This window comes from Rhamphochromis sp. 'chilingali' (assembly GCF_963969265.1).
Source record: "Rhamphochromis sp. 'chilingali' genome assembly, chromosome: 11".
Classification (NCBI taxonomy): Eukaryota; Metazoa; Chordata; class Actinopteri; order Cichliformes; family Cichlidae; genus Rhamphochromis; species Rhamphochromis sp. 'chilingali'.
Window position 1 is genome coordinate 24440134 of NC_137938.1, and position 15391 is coordinate 24455524.

At 37.6% G+C, this 15391-nt stretch overlaps 1 protein-coding gene across 1 annotated transcript; it reads right to left on the reverse strand.

Moving 5' to 3' along the window:
• Window positions 1-5366: 5366 nt before the first annotated feature.
• On the reverse strand, window positions 5367-9536 carry LOC308405699 (gamma-aminobutyric acid receptor-associated protein-like 1). Its single transcript, XM_080896408.1, has 5 exons — window positions 9348-9536; window positions 8360-8449; window positions 7624-7702; window positions 6678-6796; window positions 5367-5868 (listed from the first exon to the last, which is right to left on the reverse strand). Exons 2-5 carry the CDS (start codon window positions 8447-8449, stop codon window positions 5803-5805), a joined length of 354 nt encoding a protein of 117 aa, XP_080752534.1. The 5' UTR covers window positions 9348-9536; the 3' UTR covers window positions 5367-5802.
• Between the last annotated feature and the right edge of the window lie 5855 nt (window positions 9537-15391).

The window sequence follows — 15391 nt, forward strand, 5'->3', positions numbered from 1 at the left end:
CTCAGCAATGTAATAAAAATATCTTCCATTAATCTAATTAACAACATATTCTTGTAAACAAAACCATTATTTGATTTCACCAAATTGCAAAAAAGAACATGACTCGTGCTGTGATAGCTTTAATTGGCTTTGTTGCCTTTTTGCGGGTTAGTGATCATAAAAAAGTTAGACACATTGCTGTGCCATGTTGTCATGCCGTCTTATGTACTTATTTATTTATTTATTTATGCAGCTGTTGTTGTTGTCTTAACGACTAAACTGACTCACTACAACAATAAAGAACGATGGAAGTTCAACACAAAGGCCAAACTACAACAGGTTGTGAGTAATGTGGTTAGAGGGAAGTTTAGTTAAAATTGTTCTTTGTAAAGACACACAACAGACAGATTTCCTGTCAGACCGTTTTGCCTTCAGGCTGTGGGCGAATTTTTATTCGCACTGGGTTACATTAACAGCACAGCAACCTCAAACTACATGTGGTCTTATCATAATGGTTGCACGCAAATTGGATTAAAATGATGTAACAGATGAAGGAAAAACTCATGAACTAAGCTTAATTAACCAACATAAATTATAGCAGTAGCATTTCATAACAAAGCCCAGATCTTACAGAGTAATTTTACACAATTACGTAAGTAATTCTTCTGGACTTAGGATGTAATTTGATTAACTAAACATACTTACTTTTAGTGATACTTAGCATTTACAGTTGACATACGTGAAATTTAATTACTATAGGTATTCTGGACAGTTTCCAGTATATACCTACAAAGAGAAGAGTAAAGAGAAACTATTATTTTATCTTATTTAATATAATATAGTAATATAATATATATTTATAATGTAGTAAGGGAGGTTCAGACCCTTGACGATACAGCCAGTACCTTTGATACTAACGTGTAGATAGAAGGTAATTATTAGTAAAATATTCTATATCACATTTTACTCTATAAGAGACATGAAAATTAATGCTAAACAAATGATTAATAAAGAAAATATTTTTGTAATTAATTCATTATATGATAACATAAATGATTATACAATTAAAAAACTAAACAAGAAGAGGGCACAATAAGTTTTTCTCTAAAGTATCCCAAAGTACACACTAAATGAAAAACATTTTTTTCACCCTTCTTCTCTTCTCTCCATTAAAACAGAAAATCCTGAATCCCATGTTCTGCTGAGCCTGCTTAAAAGCATTTTTAGATACTAAAAATTGCACAATTTCCATGTGATTTAGACGAATTAAACCGAAAGCGCATGACAATAACACCATAAGTTGCGAAATCATGAAACGCCACCAATATATCTAGTTCTATTTTCCTGTATATTACTCTTTAATGGTAAGATTATTGATTATGTTAAGTAACAGTTTTATTAGCAGTGGCAGCTGTATTAATACTGCTTCTAATTATAAGACAGCAATATTTCAGAGTACCTTATATTTCAGGTAAACTTACATTGTTACTCCGCAGTGATTTTCATTTTTCTACTTTTTAACACAAATTCTTTTTTATATATATTGCAATATCTCCAGACATTAGTAAAAACACATTTTCTTGATGCATATCATTAGCATTATAAATGCATGGGAAAAACTGAGGGAGCTTTTTATGCCGAAACAATTTACTTAGGACAAAATGGTCAATAAATTCATTTGTTTTGAAAAGCAACAAATAATGTATCACGTCAAAGATCATTGTCTTAATAAAGACAAGAAATCTGCCTCTACATTGTAAGTTTTAGTGTAAAACAAGAAAACATCAACAATAAATCACTAAAAATAAAAAGACGGTCACAGCCCTAAATACTACAAACTGAAACATTTAATACCATATATCAAATATTCAGTACTATATTTATTTGATAATCCTACAAAAACATTAAAAAATAGTATTATACAGACTCTACAGTAAATTCTACAAAGATTTAAACATGCGCAATTTCACTGCAATGGTTACTATTATACACATTTTACTGTAACTGGTGATGCGGTTTGAAGATTACCAAAAAAAACCCACTTCTGCTTTTTTTTTTCTTTTCTCTTTGGCTGAATCGTTTTTTGTGAGAAACCAAAATATTTACTGCTTTAATTTATCTCCCAGATGGTAGATTATAAAGACAAAAAACACATTTATTATTATTCTGTATAATAATGATACTAAATCCTGTGTTTTACCTAAAGCACGTACTGAAAAAAGAAAGAACGAGCCGAAACTGGGCAACCAACCAGCTGAAGACACAAATATTTTGTGTAAAACTGTACCCAGTATTTGTTTTCGTGAACCAGCCGCAGAGAAAGCTTCTGAATAGACATCCTCAGATGAAATTTGCAGTTTGGCGTAGTGGTCTTGTTCTGCTTCCTCTAAAGATAAAAATACAGATGGACACATTTTAGCAAGAGAAATGAACCAACTGTGGTCGGCTTTCAAATAATCTGGATTTTCTAAAGTAAACTTTTTTAAAAATCTCAAAACTTTAAGGATTTTCTTTTTATTAAACAAGTTTTGAATCTTTTGCACAGTTTACTTACTTTACATAACATTTGCATGACTTGTATACATAATTTTAATTTAGACTTTGGTACAATGTAAACAGCTTCTTTTTTTTTACCTTCTTTTTTCACCTCCAGCATCGGTTCGCTCGGTCCTTCATCCCCTTCTTTGGCTTTTTCCGTCTCTTTGGGGATCTCTTGCATCTCCATGGCTCCCCTCTTCTTGTTTTCTCACAGTTTCGATTTTGCTGGAGCTTTTCAGACCTGCCTAGTCAACTGATAATGAGCTTATGTAACTTGTCATGCAGTTGCACAGACACTAAGTGACTTAGACTTGAACTTGGACTTAGACCTTTTATTGTCATTGTAATGTTGCTTGCACAATGGAATTACGTAACAAGACCACAAGGTTTAAAAGTAAAAGACAATATAGAAGAAGAAAAAAATATATAGGAACACTATGTACACTAGAATATAACAAATAATAAAAAAGGGTGGATGGAAACTGCACATCTGCCAAAATATTGCACAAAAAAGACATTTTACATTAAATGGAGAGACATCTAGAGCTGGTAATGGAGTCCAGAATGGAGAGTAGACACCTTCTCTGCAGTTTTGATGACCAATAAGGAGAGAGGGTCTGGATGACCCTCTCTCCTTATTGGCTGTTGTGCAACCAACGTACCACACAGGGATGGCGTGCACCAGCACACTCTCGATTGTGGCACGATAGAAGGACACTAGGAGGTCAGTCTGCAGCCTGTTGCATCTCAGAACCCTCAATAAATGGAGGAGCTGCTGAGCTTTCTTCATTCAGGCTGATGTATTTGTAGTCCAGGACAGGTCCTCAGAAATGTGGGTACCGAGGAACTTGAAGGAGGACAACCTCTCCATGTAGTCACCTTTTATGGAGAGGGGACAGGTGGTTTCCCTGTGTTTAGGGTAAGGTTATTGTGGTCACACCATTCTGTCAGACCCTGGACCTCTGTCTGTGTTGTCAACGTTGGTGATGATTCTCATCAGGGTGGTGTCATCTGCAAATTTGATGATGATGTTGCGGGGTTGCGGGGGGTGCAGTCACTGGTGTAGATGGTGTATGGGAGAGGACTCAGCACACATCCCTATGGTGAGCCAGTGCTGAGTGACAGGGAGGACGATCTGATGACAGATTGTGATAAAGTTTTTGATCCATGCACATGTAGCGGGGGGAGGAGTCTAAGTTTACCAGCTTGGCTATAAGGATGTCTGGGATGATGGTATTGAAAGCCGAGCTGAAATCAATGAAGAGACTTCCTTACTGAAGTCCCAAGATTCTAAGCAGAGTTTAGGGCAGTGGAAACAGCATCCTCTGTGGACCTGCGAGGGCCAAAGCTGAGTGGGCGGCAGTCCTTTATGTGCTTTAGGACCAGCTTCTCAAAACACTTTGCAACCACTGGTGTCAGTGTGATGGGTCTGTAGTCATTGAGGCCACTGATGATGGTGGACTTGGGGACTGGTACTATTGTCGCTGATTTCAGGCAGTGAGGGACAGTGGCATGTAACAGGGAGAGGCTGAATAGTCTGGTGAACACAGGAGCCAGCTGGTCAGCTCAGACTTTGAAGACACTCCCAGGTATTCCGTCAGGGCCAGCGGCTTTTCTCTGATTAACTGCTTTGAACACATTGTAAACCTGGTGTTCTTGGGGAGTAAATGTGTGTGGGCTGTGCTCAAAGGCGGCTATGGGCAGGGTGGTGTGAATGGTAGGGGTGTTTACAGTTCTCTCAAAGCAGGCTAAGAAGTGGTTAAGTTCCTCTGCTAATGAGATGTCTATTTTATCTGTATTTGCCCTATTGCCTTTGTAGTTTGTGGTGTGTTTCAGGCACTCCCATACCTTCTTAGAGTTGTTATCTGAGAAGCGATCCGATAGTTTATTTAAATAGTCAAGTTTTGCTGCTCTGATGCTTTTTTTAAGGTCTGCTCTTTCTCTGCTCTACATATCCTGGTCCCCAGATTGGTATGCAGAGTTGCGTGCCTTTAATAATGCCTGAACCTTACTTGTCATCCAGGGTTTATGGCTGTGGTCTACCCGTACCCGCTTTTACATGGTGACAGTGTCCATGCAGTGCTTGATGTAACCTAGCACTGCAGCAGTGCGAGTCTCTAGGTCGACATGTTCGAAGACACTCCACTCTGTGAAGGCAAAACAGTCCTGCAGCTGAGCCAGAGCTTCCTAAAAAAGGTGTTGATAGTTTGGTTGGTGCCCTTTGTCCTTTTCCTGAGTGGTGTGTATGCCAGGACAATGAGCAGAGAGAGGTGGTCAGACATGCTCAGGTGGGGGAGGGGAACAGATCTGTAGGCTTGGTTAATAATTGAGTAAACATGGTCCAAAGTTTTGTTCCCTCTCGTAGGGCATTTCACATGTTGAACAAATTTAGGCAGCACAGTTCTTAAGCATGCTTTGTTGATGTCCCCGCAACAATGTGTACTCCTCTGGACACGCCCGTTGCTGTTCGGAGATTGACTCATGCAGGATGCAGGTAGACAAGCGCTGATCTAACATTAGCGTCTGGTGGTATGTAGACTGCTGTTTTACATATATATATATATATATATATATATATATATATATATATATATATATATATATATATATATATATATATGTATATATACACACACACACACACACACACACATATTATTATTATTATAAATACTAATAATATTCACTTTATTGATCCCCGTGGGGATTACTCTCTCTGCATTTAACCCATTCAATTAGTGAAGCAGTGGGCAGCCACCAATCAGGCGCCTGGGGAGCAATGTGTAGGGACGGTACCTTGCTCAGGGGTACTTCACGTTAGCCGTTCAGTGGCAAACAAATAAGAAAAGAACGCACACAATGGATGGCTTCTTTTTTTTTCCACAAAAGTTTATGATAATTTACAAAAACAAAAGTACTATTTGCATTAAATACAGGTAAGTGAGGAAAAAAAGAGCTCTCTCAACATAATTGCAATAAGTTCCACTTCTTACAAAGAATTCGTGCTTTCAAACCTTCCTGTGTTTTTGTTTACTGAGTAAGGAAATCAACATGACTTACCCATCCTTCTCCCCTTAAAATACTGTTGAAAGTTAAAACCATGCCAGCACCACATTGTTTTATACAAAGCTTTTCTTCCACCATGCACGGTAGTTACTTATCAAAGCTACTATTATAGAGAATAAAAGGTGGATGTGAAGCATTTCGAAACAGCCCCAATTCTTTCTTCAGCCCATATCACTCTTCTCATTTGCTCTCTTGCTTGCTTGAGTCTTTCGTTCGTCCTCATGCACCGTACACGCTCTCATTACTGTAGGTCATGTAGAGAAACAGGTCCTCTTCATGGTGCTCCTGAACACATTAAAATAGCAGGGAATAATCCACAAATGAGCATGAAAAGTTTGTGAACTTGGAGACACACAACAACAATGAAAAACAGAAGTTTATTTTGGATGTGAAATAAAACAAGTCAGCAATTTATCTAACTTCCTTCTCTGACGAAGTGTAAAAAGAATGGGAAAAAAATGTGTCTTCATTTACACGTTACCTTTAGAGCTAATCAAACCCTCAACTGTATCAAGATGTTCACTTCTCTTTTCTATATATTCTGATTTTGGCATCACTTTTCGGATGATAAAATATCACTTAGCTCATCCTTACTTCTGTTTACTTTCTGTTAGGCGCGTATTAATAGGATTAGAAAAAGCGAAGTAACACTGCTGCCTAAGCAGATCTGCCAAAAGAGTTTCAGAATGTGAAGACAAATTCAGTATGTTATGCCCAGAGCAGCAACTTTTTAAAGCTTTTTCCTACTTTTTAAGCCACTTAACATGGACCTTCAAATTATTCAAGCATTAAAAAGGCACCGAACTCAAGGGATGAACCAGTGTTGTGTCTATACATACCAGACAAATTAGCAGAGAACCAATTTTAATTTCTTTAGTTGGATCTATTAAAAACATTCCCGGTTTGTGCCTGTTTCAATACATTTCTGCACCTATTTTCCATTTTCCTAGAAAAATATAAAGAAATGAGGGGCTACTCAAGACTATTCCACAGTGTAGTGTTTTTTGCATTTTTTGTTTTGGAAAAGGAAAGCAATCTCTAAATGTGGATAACTGTTGTTGTGAGTCTGTGCGTGCGTGCACTGAGATGTTTACCTCATATACTGCAGAAAGAGGGGAGCTGGATGGGGGAAGAGAGTTGTTGACAAAGAAGAAGAGCGCCTCCTCTGGTCTCAAAGACACACGCTGACGGATTAGGAAGCACAACTGGCCGACTAAAAAAAGGGGAAGGAGATAAAGGAGTGGATGGTCAGTGTATAGCAGACACAGGAGTTTCACTTCATGTAAGATGAGAAAGGAGGAAAAAACTGATCATGACAAGTCACAGATCAGTCTGTGACTCAACCAGTTACCGTAAAACAAAACTTCTGTAAAGTTAAGAGAACTACCAATAGATTAAAGAGACCAATAAAGGAGAACTGGAGAGCTCTCTGTAATTTTATCGAGTTATTATCAAACAGACCTATGATTCCCAAAGTGTGGCTGGTGCCCCCTGGTTGACAGGGAAGGTACTGCGGGAGGGTTGCAGTAATAGCAGAATTTCGTTTGAAATTATGAGTATGTACAGTTACATATATATGTAAATAGTACTTTTTATTCACTTTTGATTTACATAAAAATGCATTAAAACTGGTAATGGGAGGTGGTTAGTTTTGTTTTAATCAAAGTGAATGGCCTCCTGCTGTGCTGCTCCTCCACTGACACTTGAAAATCTCTAAATATGTTTAAAAAGATGCCCGCAAAAGCTTTTAACTTATTAGGGACATCCTGTCTGGTCCAAAAGCTTTGGAAAGTACATCATAGGAGATACGGTTGGCTTGTGTGGATAGAGCAGATATTTGCTGTTTAGTCCTGTGTTGGCTGATCACCAAAACCAGAAGAGCAAAGTTGACACTGGCTTAAAGTAATTTGAAAACAGCTTTGACATTGCATAGTTTGTCAGGCCCTGTTAAAATATAACACGTCCTGCTTACAAATACTCTTCAATCATTCACTTTTTAATTTTTCCTTTGGTTTCAAAATATCTGTAATGTCGTTTCACCTGTTAAATCGGAGGGTACTAAGTATTTCTTCTTGTCCAGTTCAGGAGCTCGTGACCTCGGGGACCTCTCAACAATGATCTGCAAAAACACACCCCGAAACAAAAAGCAATCATTAACAAACAAAGGCACAGAGAACAAGTACCTGAATATAAACAAGAAAAAAATCATTTATCATTTATATATATATATATATATAAAACAGCAGTCTACATACCACCAATTAAAATGAGTCTTAAAGAATAATAATGTTGTTGTCATTTTTTTTTTTATTACAAACCTATGAAGTAGATCTATTACACTTTTATTTGCTTTCTGTCACATATATACTGTTACAATGGTGGGTGCTCACATTAAACATGGCCAAAGTTCCAAATATTGAGGTCAGCAGATGTCCAAATAATCCCTGAGAGGCAAAAGTGCCACTTTAAAGTGCCAGCCAATCAGATGAAAGTTGTCTTAAAGGGAGAGTGGCTACAACAGTTGCTTTAGAGAGATGATGAACTGAGGTCCAGTAGAAGACAAACAAAGATCTTTTTTTAACCGAAGATACTCTAATAGAGCCCAAGAATTTAAAAAAAAAATGCTTAAAATGACCATAGAAAGTCCACCTTAAATTAGCTGTGCATAATTTTCAAGAGTAAATTGCTAAACTTGTTAAGGCACTTTGTTGTCCGTGTATAAATTTATAAAAATTAATCAAGTCTACTGGGAAAAAGTCACTGTTGTTGTACTCACCGGTATCTTGTCGGGATGCTTGGCCCGAACTCTCTCTCCCTCTGCTCTCCTCACTTCTAGTGGTACTGAGCGCTGGTACTGACTGCCCATCTGAAACCATACACAGGGAAACATGAAGTTTCTCACAATAGCTATATTTATGCAGTAGACAAAGGAGAAAGCACACTGGTGGACTGACTTCAGTGCCCAGTGCATTCAGTTAACAAGTGATGATGACAGCTGGAAGAGTGCATCATTGTTTAATATCAATCCATCTTTAGGTCAAGAGTTTTGCAAAGGTCGTATTAGGAATTGTGGACATTATGGACATTGTGTACATTGCATATTTTTGTAAGCAGGGTTAGAGTTTTCCATTAAAATAAAAACAACACAAAATTGTACCTTAAATCTATCTGTCAACAGCACAATACCCATTGCCGTTTTTGGAACGGGAAATGTATTTTTATTTTTGTCAAACTTTGCAGACCTCACAGTCAGCTCTGCAAAGTTATGATGGGCTAATTTTTTATTTTATTTTGATTAGATTTATTTTTAGGAAACAAAACAATGTTTACATGTTCATTAACTCTACTAAAACAGGGCACGACCATGACAATTAGACTTAAAACGCATTTTAGGTTCAGTCAGGTTGCTCCTGATGGACAAAAATAATGTATGACATTTCCTTGACTGATTTTTATCAGTGTAGAGATTGTGCAGATTGTACAGATGTACCGTTGTGATCATGGTTACACCCGTTTGTGGGTTCACGTAGGTTGGGGTCATTATGAAGTTAGGCCACGTCATTTCTCACAACAGCACCGGACTAAGCTCGCTTCCCGTATGTTAAGCAACCATAAAACAACCAAACCCTTAAAATCATTCAAGTCCAAGTGCCTCCAAGTCTAGCATGTAAAGGCCGATCGTAATTACAGTGAGAGAAATCCGATACGATGCTATGTAATGCTAGTAACGGCAGCTAACGTATCAAGACTGACTGCTCACATACCTTTAAAACAAGTTTTAGTCAAAACAGGTCAGAAAAAAAGATATACTCCAGTGATGCTCTGGGCTTTCAAATTTCCCCCCCAAAAATAACCAGAATTCTTTTTAAATGCTAATAAAAAACGCACGATCACGCACGAGACGGCTATCGCTGTCAAAGATGTCGACCGCTCTACTTATTCTGTTCAACGAAAACAACAACAAACACTTTAAACCCCGCCCACTGTAAACTTAGCCAATCGGGGACGAGCAAGTAGATTGACAGCGGAAAGCACGGAATCTATTGGGTGGATTTCTCGATCCGTGACCAGTTGTCACCGCCTCATATTCCTTGAGTGACGGCAGACATAACCAATATGTGGCTGTATGTGAGATTGCACTTGAGCCATGCCCCACACCCATGATCGCACACAGTCTGGCTACGTGCACAGCGTGATTTTTTTTCTTTATCTGAACTGTTCATTTTGTTCTAGAAACAGCTCCTGCAGACGCATGCCAGCAGTTTAATGCAAGTGAACTCTTACTGTGTACGTGCAAAATTACCGCCGGTGGTGAAGTTTTTGTTTACAAAAAACAACATTGATTGAAAGAACTCCAAGCGTGTTGTACAATGTTCAAATACGTGTTGTACATTGTTTTGTTATGTTTTATGCTGCTGTATGTACATCTTGGATATGTCCTGTAGATTTTGCATTATATGAGTCCACTCTCCTGCATGCAGGGCCCAATTTCAAAAACATACAATGCACAAAAAATACACCACATAAAGATTAAGATTGCAAGATCGATTACTTAATGCAGTGTATCAGGTATGGAAACTTTGTTTGCTGGATTGTGGATTTTTTTATAATAGCTCTAGACAGTTGCATTTCCCAATACGAATCCACAGAAGTTTAGTTTAGGCATGTTTATAAACCATGCAATTATTCTCATAATTATAACTAGGGAGGTGAGGTTAACATTTTCTGCTGCTCGCCTTCTCTATTTATGTTTTCCGTGTGGCACATTCTGCCTTTTTAAGTGTATTAAAGTTGAAACGTTAACATTTTTGTTTTGTTAAAACTCACGCAACTCAATGTCTGGCTTTAGCTAGTTGTGTAAATTGCTATCATAAGTTATACATTGTTACTGATAATGCAAACTAAAGAAGTTTTAAATGTTTATTGACTGCTGTGAAGGGAATGAATGGCTGTACTCACGTTTAACCATAAAGTAAACACAATTCAACATTAACCCAGCATGAAAACTTTACCTTGGGCGACATATATATTTTAAGAAGCTTATCACTCCTGGGAAAATAAAAGAAAGCTGCATTTTATGCAAGCTTTTATAATAAGGTGACAGACACAACTGCTCTTGTCTAAGTCTCTTATGGTGAATCAGCCCATAAAAGCAAGGAGTTTTGTGTCATTCAACTGGAACATCATCATCTGTAGGCAGCTCTCATACCAGACAAGTAACCAGTTGCTGTAAATCTCCACTGTCTGCAAAAAGCAAAAATACAAGATAAATGAGATAACGGAAGGAAAACTGTGATAAGACTGAAAAGATGACGACACAAAACTGTCTAACAGGATGAAACAACTGGTAATGAGAGATTTCCTTGTGATGCAGATCCAGTGCTTCTGATATTCTGTGGGAGGCATTCTGCAGAGATTTGGGCCACCCTTGCATCTAATCTGCATTCAAAGTCCACCCTTAAACGAGACCAGAGACTCAATACTTTAGCAGATGATTTCATTACTCGAGTAATTCAGAAGAGAAGAAAATGAAAGAAAAAGAGATTTATCAACAAGACGTCGAAGATATTCAGACTACTTTCTATTTAACTTTTATCTTGGTATTTTTTGTGAAAAGAGAGCATTGCTGTACCCAGGGGTGCCTCCAAGTGGGGGACCGCGGGGAGGGGGGGGCCCAATTTGCTTTTCTTTCTCTCTTTTTTGTCGTATTTTTCAAGTAACCTATATTTGACAACAGCATAATAAAACTTGTAATTCCGCTTTTAGCGTGCCACCCGAATCCTTTTAGTGGCCCCCATATGGCCACACCTTTGGAAAAATCTGAAGGAGCCCCTTTCTTTACCTTCTCAAGAAGTTTTAGTTTTAATTGTTGCCTCTGCAATGCTGCGTGTTGTTTTCTTGACAATATTCTGGTCCGAAACAGCATGCACATGTTCAGGTCAGATAACAGAAAACAGGAAAGATGAAATATGCAAAGGTTAATCGTGATAACAGTGTATGAAATAAGAATCAGCACAATTTTAAAATATACATTCCTCTACCAATTTTTTTTCTTAATTTTCTTCTTTTAGCAGCAAACAATTTTACATCAATTTTCTATATTGTTCTATAAGCATTAATATACAATCCTAAAATATGACACCTACTACCTACCACCAAGACATTTTCCTGTGAAGTCATATGACCCGTGACATGTCCCTCTTAGATTGACCAGATGCTGCCAAAACCACTCCTTGTCCATGAATGGACCGGGGAAACCCTGGGATGACTTAGCATGCTGATGTGTGGCTGTTTATCCCAATTTAGGTGAAGTGAATCAGAGAATGGAAAGATATCTTAGATAGTTTGAACTTGTTTCGTAGTATAGGGCCCAGTTTAACTGGGGATCCTCTTTTGTGTTTACATACTTCCTGAGTTCCAGTTATTTCTGTACACAGATTCATCATTTCCCACTAACAGCAACAAATTACGTCATAAAATTTATGAGATTAAAGACATTGCAGGAAAAAACAAATTCCATGAAAAGTTTGTGCCAAATCCATGTCAACATCACCTTCAGACAATAATGTGAGACAGGATGACAGGGGCGTACCACTGTGCCTCTGTGCCAACAATCACAGGTGGATGTTAACCCTGTGACACCATTGATTCCTTGATTGATAATTGAGTTTGCCTGCTGTTCACTCTGTGAGCTGTATAACACTTATGACCTATTTTAATAAGTGAGCATCACAGCTTGACACATACAGTCATTATTCTGTTCACAATAAGCAACTTTCCTTCATTTTTTATCAGCTCAGACAATTGTTAGATTTGTCGAGTTTTGTTGAGCTTTGTAATTCAGGAAATAACAAAGATCTAATCAGTAGCCGATTTCCTTACTCTGTGGGTGCGTCACCATAAAATGTGCAGTGGAAAGTTTAGCCCTGCACTAAAGGACACTACCTGAAGGTTAAAAATCCAGAATTCATTGGATGTGTTCTGATCTACACTTGTAGCACACCCATTTGGCACGTGACTGCACGGATAAAAAGCGCTCATTAATAAGGAAGCTTTTTTGTTTTTTGCTTTTTTAACTATCCAAAAGCCATAAAACTTTATTTACTAGAGAGATATGTCGAAATTTTGAGATACTGCCTCGAAAAATGTCTACTTAGTGCTAGCTGGTTATTTATTTGTTTAGTAAGGGGGGAGCAAGCTTCGTTGGTGCTCCTGATACTCCTGTGAATGCATATCTTGGGCATGATTTTGTTTTTTTAACACTAACCCTCCTGTTGTTTGTGAGATATTTCAGATATTTCTGTAATGATTTACAGTAAGGAGAATGTAAGTCTGATCAGGTTCCCTGAGTTTCAAGCTAATATTAAATGTCTAATAGCAAACATGCATCTACAGTATTATTAAGTTATAGTGCATTTATTTTCCCCAATGAATTCGACGTATGAGATAAAATATATCTTACCTGTGTTTCCCGCCCTCCTTGTATATGTGGATTTTAATTTAATGTCGCACCCTGCCCTTTATTTTTATCTGTACAGATACAGTACATGTACATGTATCGCTACATTTATATTAAATACTGTAATTAGTATTCCCTTTGGCAACTTTGAAAATTAAAATTTAAATAAAAAAGAAAAGAAAAAGCAGTGGATCTCAGAGCCAGCTTACATAGATAGTCCACAGAGAGCATGCGCGATCTTCCCACCGACTGACTACTTGCTCACGTCGCAGACACCCAGGGATGCTGTAGTCTGTACCCTGAGACCCTGAGTGGAAGCTGAAGGTGTGGGACTCTGTAAGCTGAGCTGTGAGCGTACTGGAAGAGGTGAAAATGGACTTTGGAGAAAACAGGAGATGATGAGGAAGTGAAATACAGTGTGAGAAAACAAGAGACATAGGATCTGTGTTTTTGTTGTTGTTTTGTGTGTGTGCCTGTGTGCTTTGTATCGTTGGGTTTAGACATAGATTAGATTTTTTTAAAATTTAATTTATTGTTTTTTTTTTCCATAGGTCAGTTGGCTTAATGAATTTCATTTGTCACAGTGATTTAAATTATAAGCTGAGATCAGTTTGTTTAAATGCCAAAATAAAAGTTGGCTTAAAACAATCAACAAATTAATGACACATCGTTTAACTGGGATTGGAGACAAATAATAAATAAGCGATCTTCTCTAAGCACAATTTCTTTACCAAAGTTTTAAATCTACCAACAAATAAGTGTTGTGGAGTTTACACCATGTCGTAACAAAAAGACAACTGTCTGCAATATCAAGGACAATGGACAACATGCTGCTGACATGAGGACTCAGAGGAGACCAGCTGCATGTCTCTGCTCACTGTACTTTCTCATTGCAAATTCATAGTTTTATAATTAAACTGCAGGTGAACTCAACATCATCTAGACGATTTAATTTCCTCTATTACTGCGTCACTTGTAATAACACAAACATATTTCTATATTTTTAAAAAGGCTGTTTTTATGGAAATGCGGGACTCTAGGAGTCTATTCCTGGGAGCACAGCACACACAATTGCGTAATATTTGTTGTCAGAGGACAAATATTCAGATTCCTAGTATTCCTATTGGAGTCCTAATTTTAGTTTACAATTTCCTGTCGTGGAGAGAAAGAGAGGTGCAGCCACTTGCTATGTCTCCAAAACATCATCAACAGTTAACATGTTAAAACTGGTCAGCAATTTAAGCACATAAAGTGAAGTAATTCAAGGCTCCACCATTATGCCTGCACTGGTGCAGGGCAAACGTTTACAGGCAAGTCTAGATAGAGTAGATTTTTGTTGAAACTTGTCTGCAGTTTAAAAAAAATATGTGGTTCAACTGGAAATTGGGCTATACTCTTGTTTATGCTTGAGCTGTTGGCTTTAACCTCTCTATAGAGAAGACTGAATCTTTAGTGGACATAACGGTGTCTCAATAGCTTCCCTGTCGGCCACATTCCCAAAATTGTCTTTGTTTAGGTGCAGCACCATAAACTAGTCTTAACCCACAAATAACAGCAGCATTATCTTGAGTTTTCTCCCATTATTGGGAACCAACAAGAACACTGCAGCACCATCCTCCAAAACACGACATGAGACAAGCTTTAAATGACCAAGTCAGAGAATGTGAACTCTGACTGTTCAGTGTTGTTGTAAATGTAATAGTGACCTATATGTCATGAGAAGGTTTACTGAATTTAGATTTTTATGACTATGTAGTTGAATTGTGAGACAGTGCCACTTCATCAAAGTTGACTTGTTTCAAAATCAAACATATTTAAGCAGCAACTGTTGCATTAAAGTTTGTTTGAAGACATTAACATGTTCGTAGTCTTTGCTGGTAGTGCTTTGACCCTCACTCCAAATTTGTGGACCTCTACGTGTCACACAAACACACTTGGGTTTGTGTCTTTCCTCAAAAAAGCTATTTTTTTCCCCTGATGTTTTGTGTTCGAGAGGAATAATAAATTGGAATCAGCTGACAAAGGCTTACATTGAGTCTAAACACTACATTATACTTTACACGAACATGGTGAAAAATGTTAGAATATTAAGTTTTTAACTATGAAAAAAAGAGAACCACTTCCTTTGTGTTTTATTCAATGTCAGCTGTGCTTTTGATCACAGATCACCTCTGACTAACTGATATGTTTTTTTCTTGCATTTTTATTCAGGCCTTCACATTTTTTGCAGTAGGAAAATTCTTTCAGTTTGTGGCTGCAACGAATGGTAACTGGTAAAGCACATAAGCATAATTCAGGTGTTAACTGGATTTGTGTTAGAGTAAGGATGAAGTCACTCAATGTAGCAAC

What these genes read in the sequence shown, in the direction of transcription:
- LOC308405699 (XM_080896408.1), bottom strand. Translation starts at nt 8,449, where the DNA reads ATGGGCAGTCAGTACCAGCGCTCAGTACCACTAGAAGTGAGGAGAGCA. An exon ending in AGCATCCCGACAAGATACCG is followed by an intron (nt 7,703 to 8,359) that starts GTGAGTACAACA and finishes GTGTTTTTGCAG; the next exon opens with ATCATTGTTGAGAGGTCCCC. An exon ending in AGTACCCTCCGATTTAACAG is followed by an intron (nt 6,797 to 7,623) that starts GTGAAACGACAT and finishes CCCTTTTTTTAG; the next exon opens with TCGGCCAGTTGTGCTTCCTA.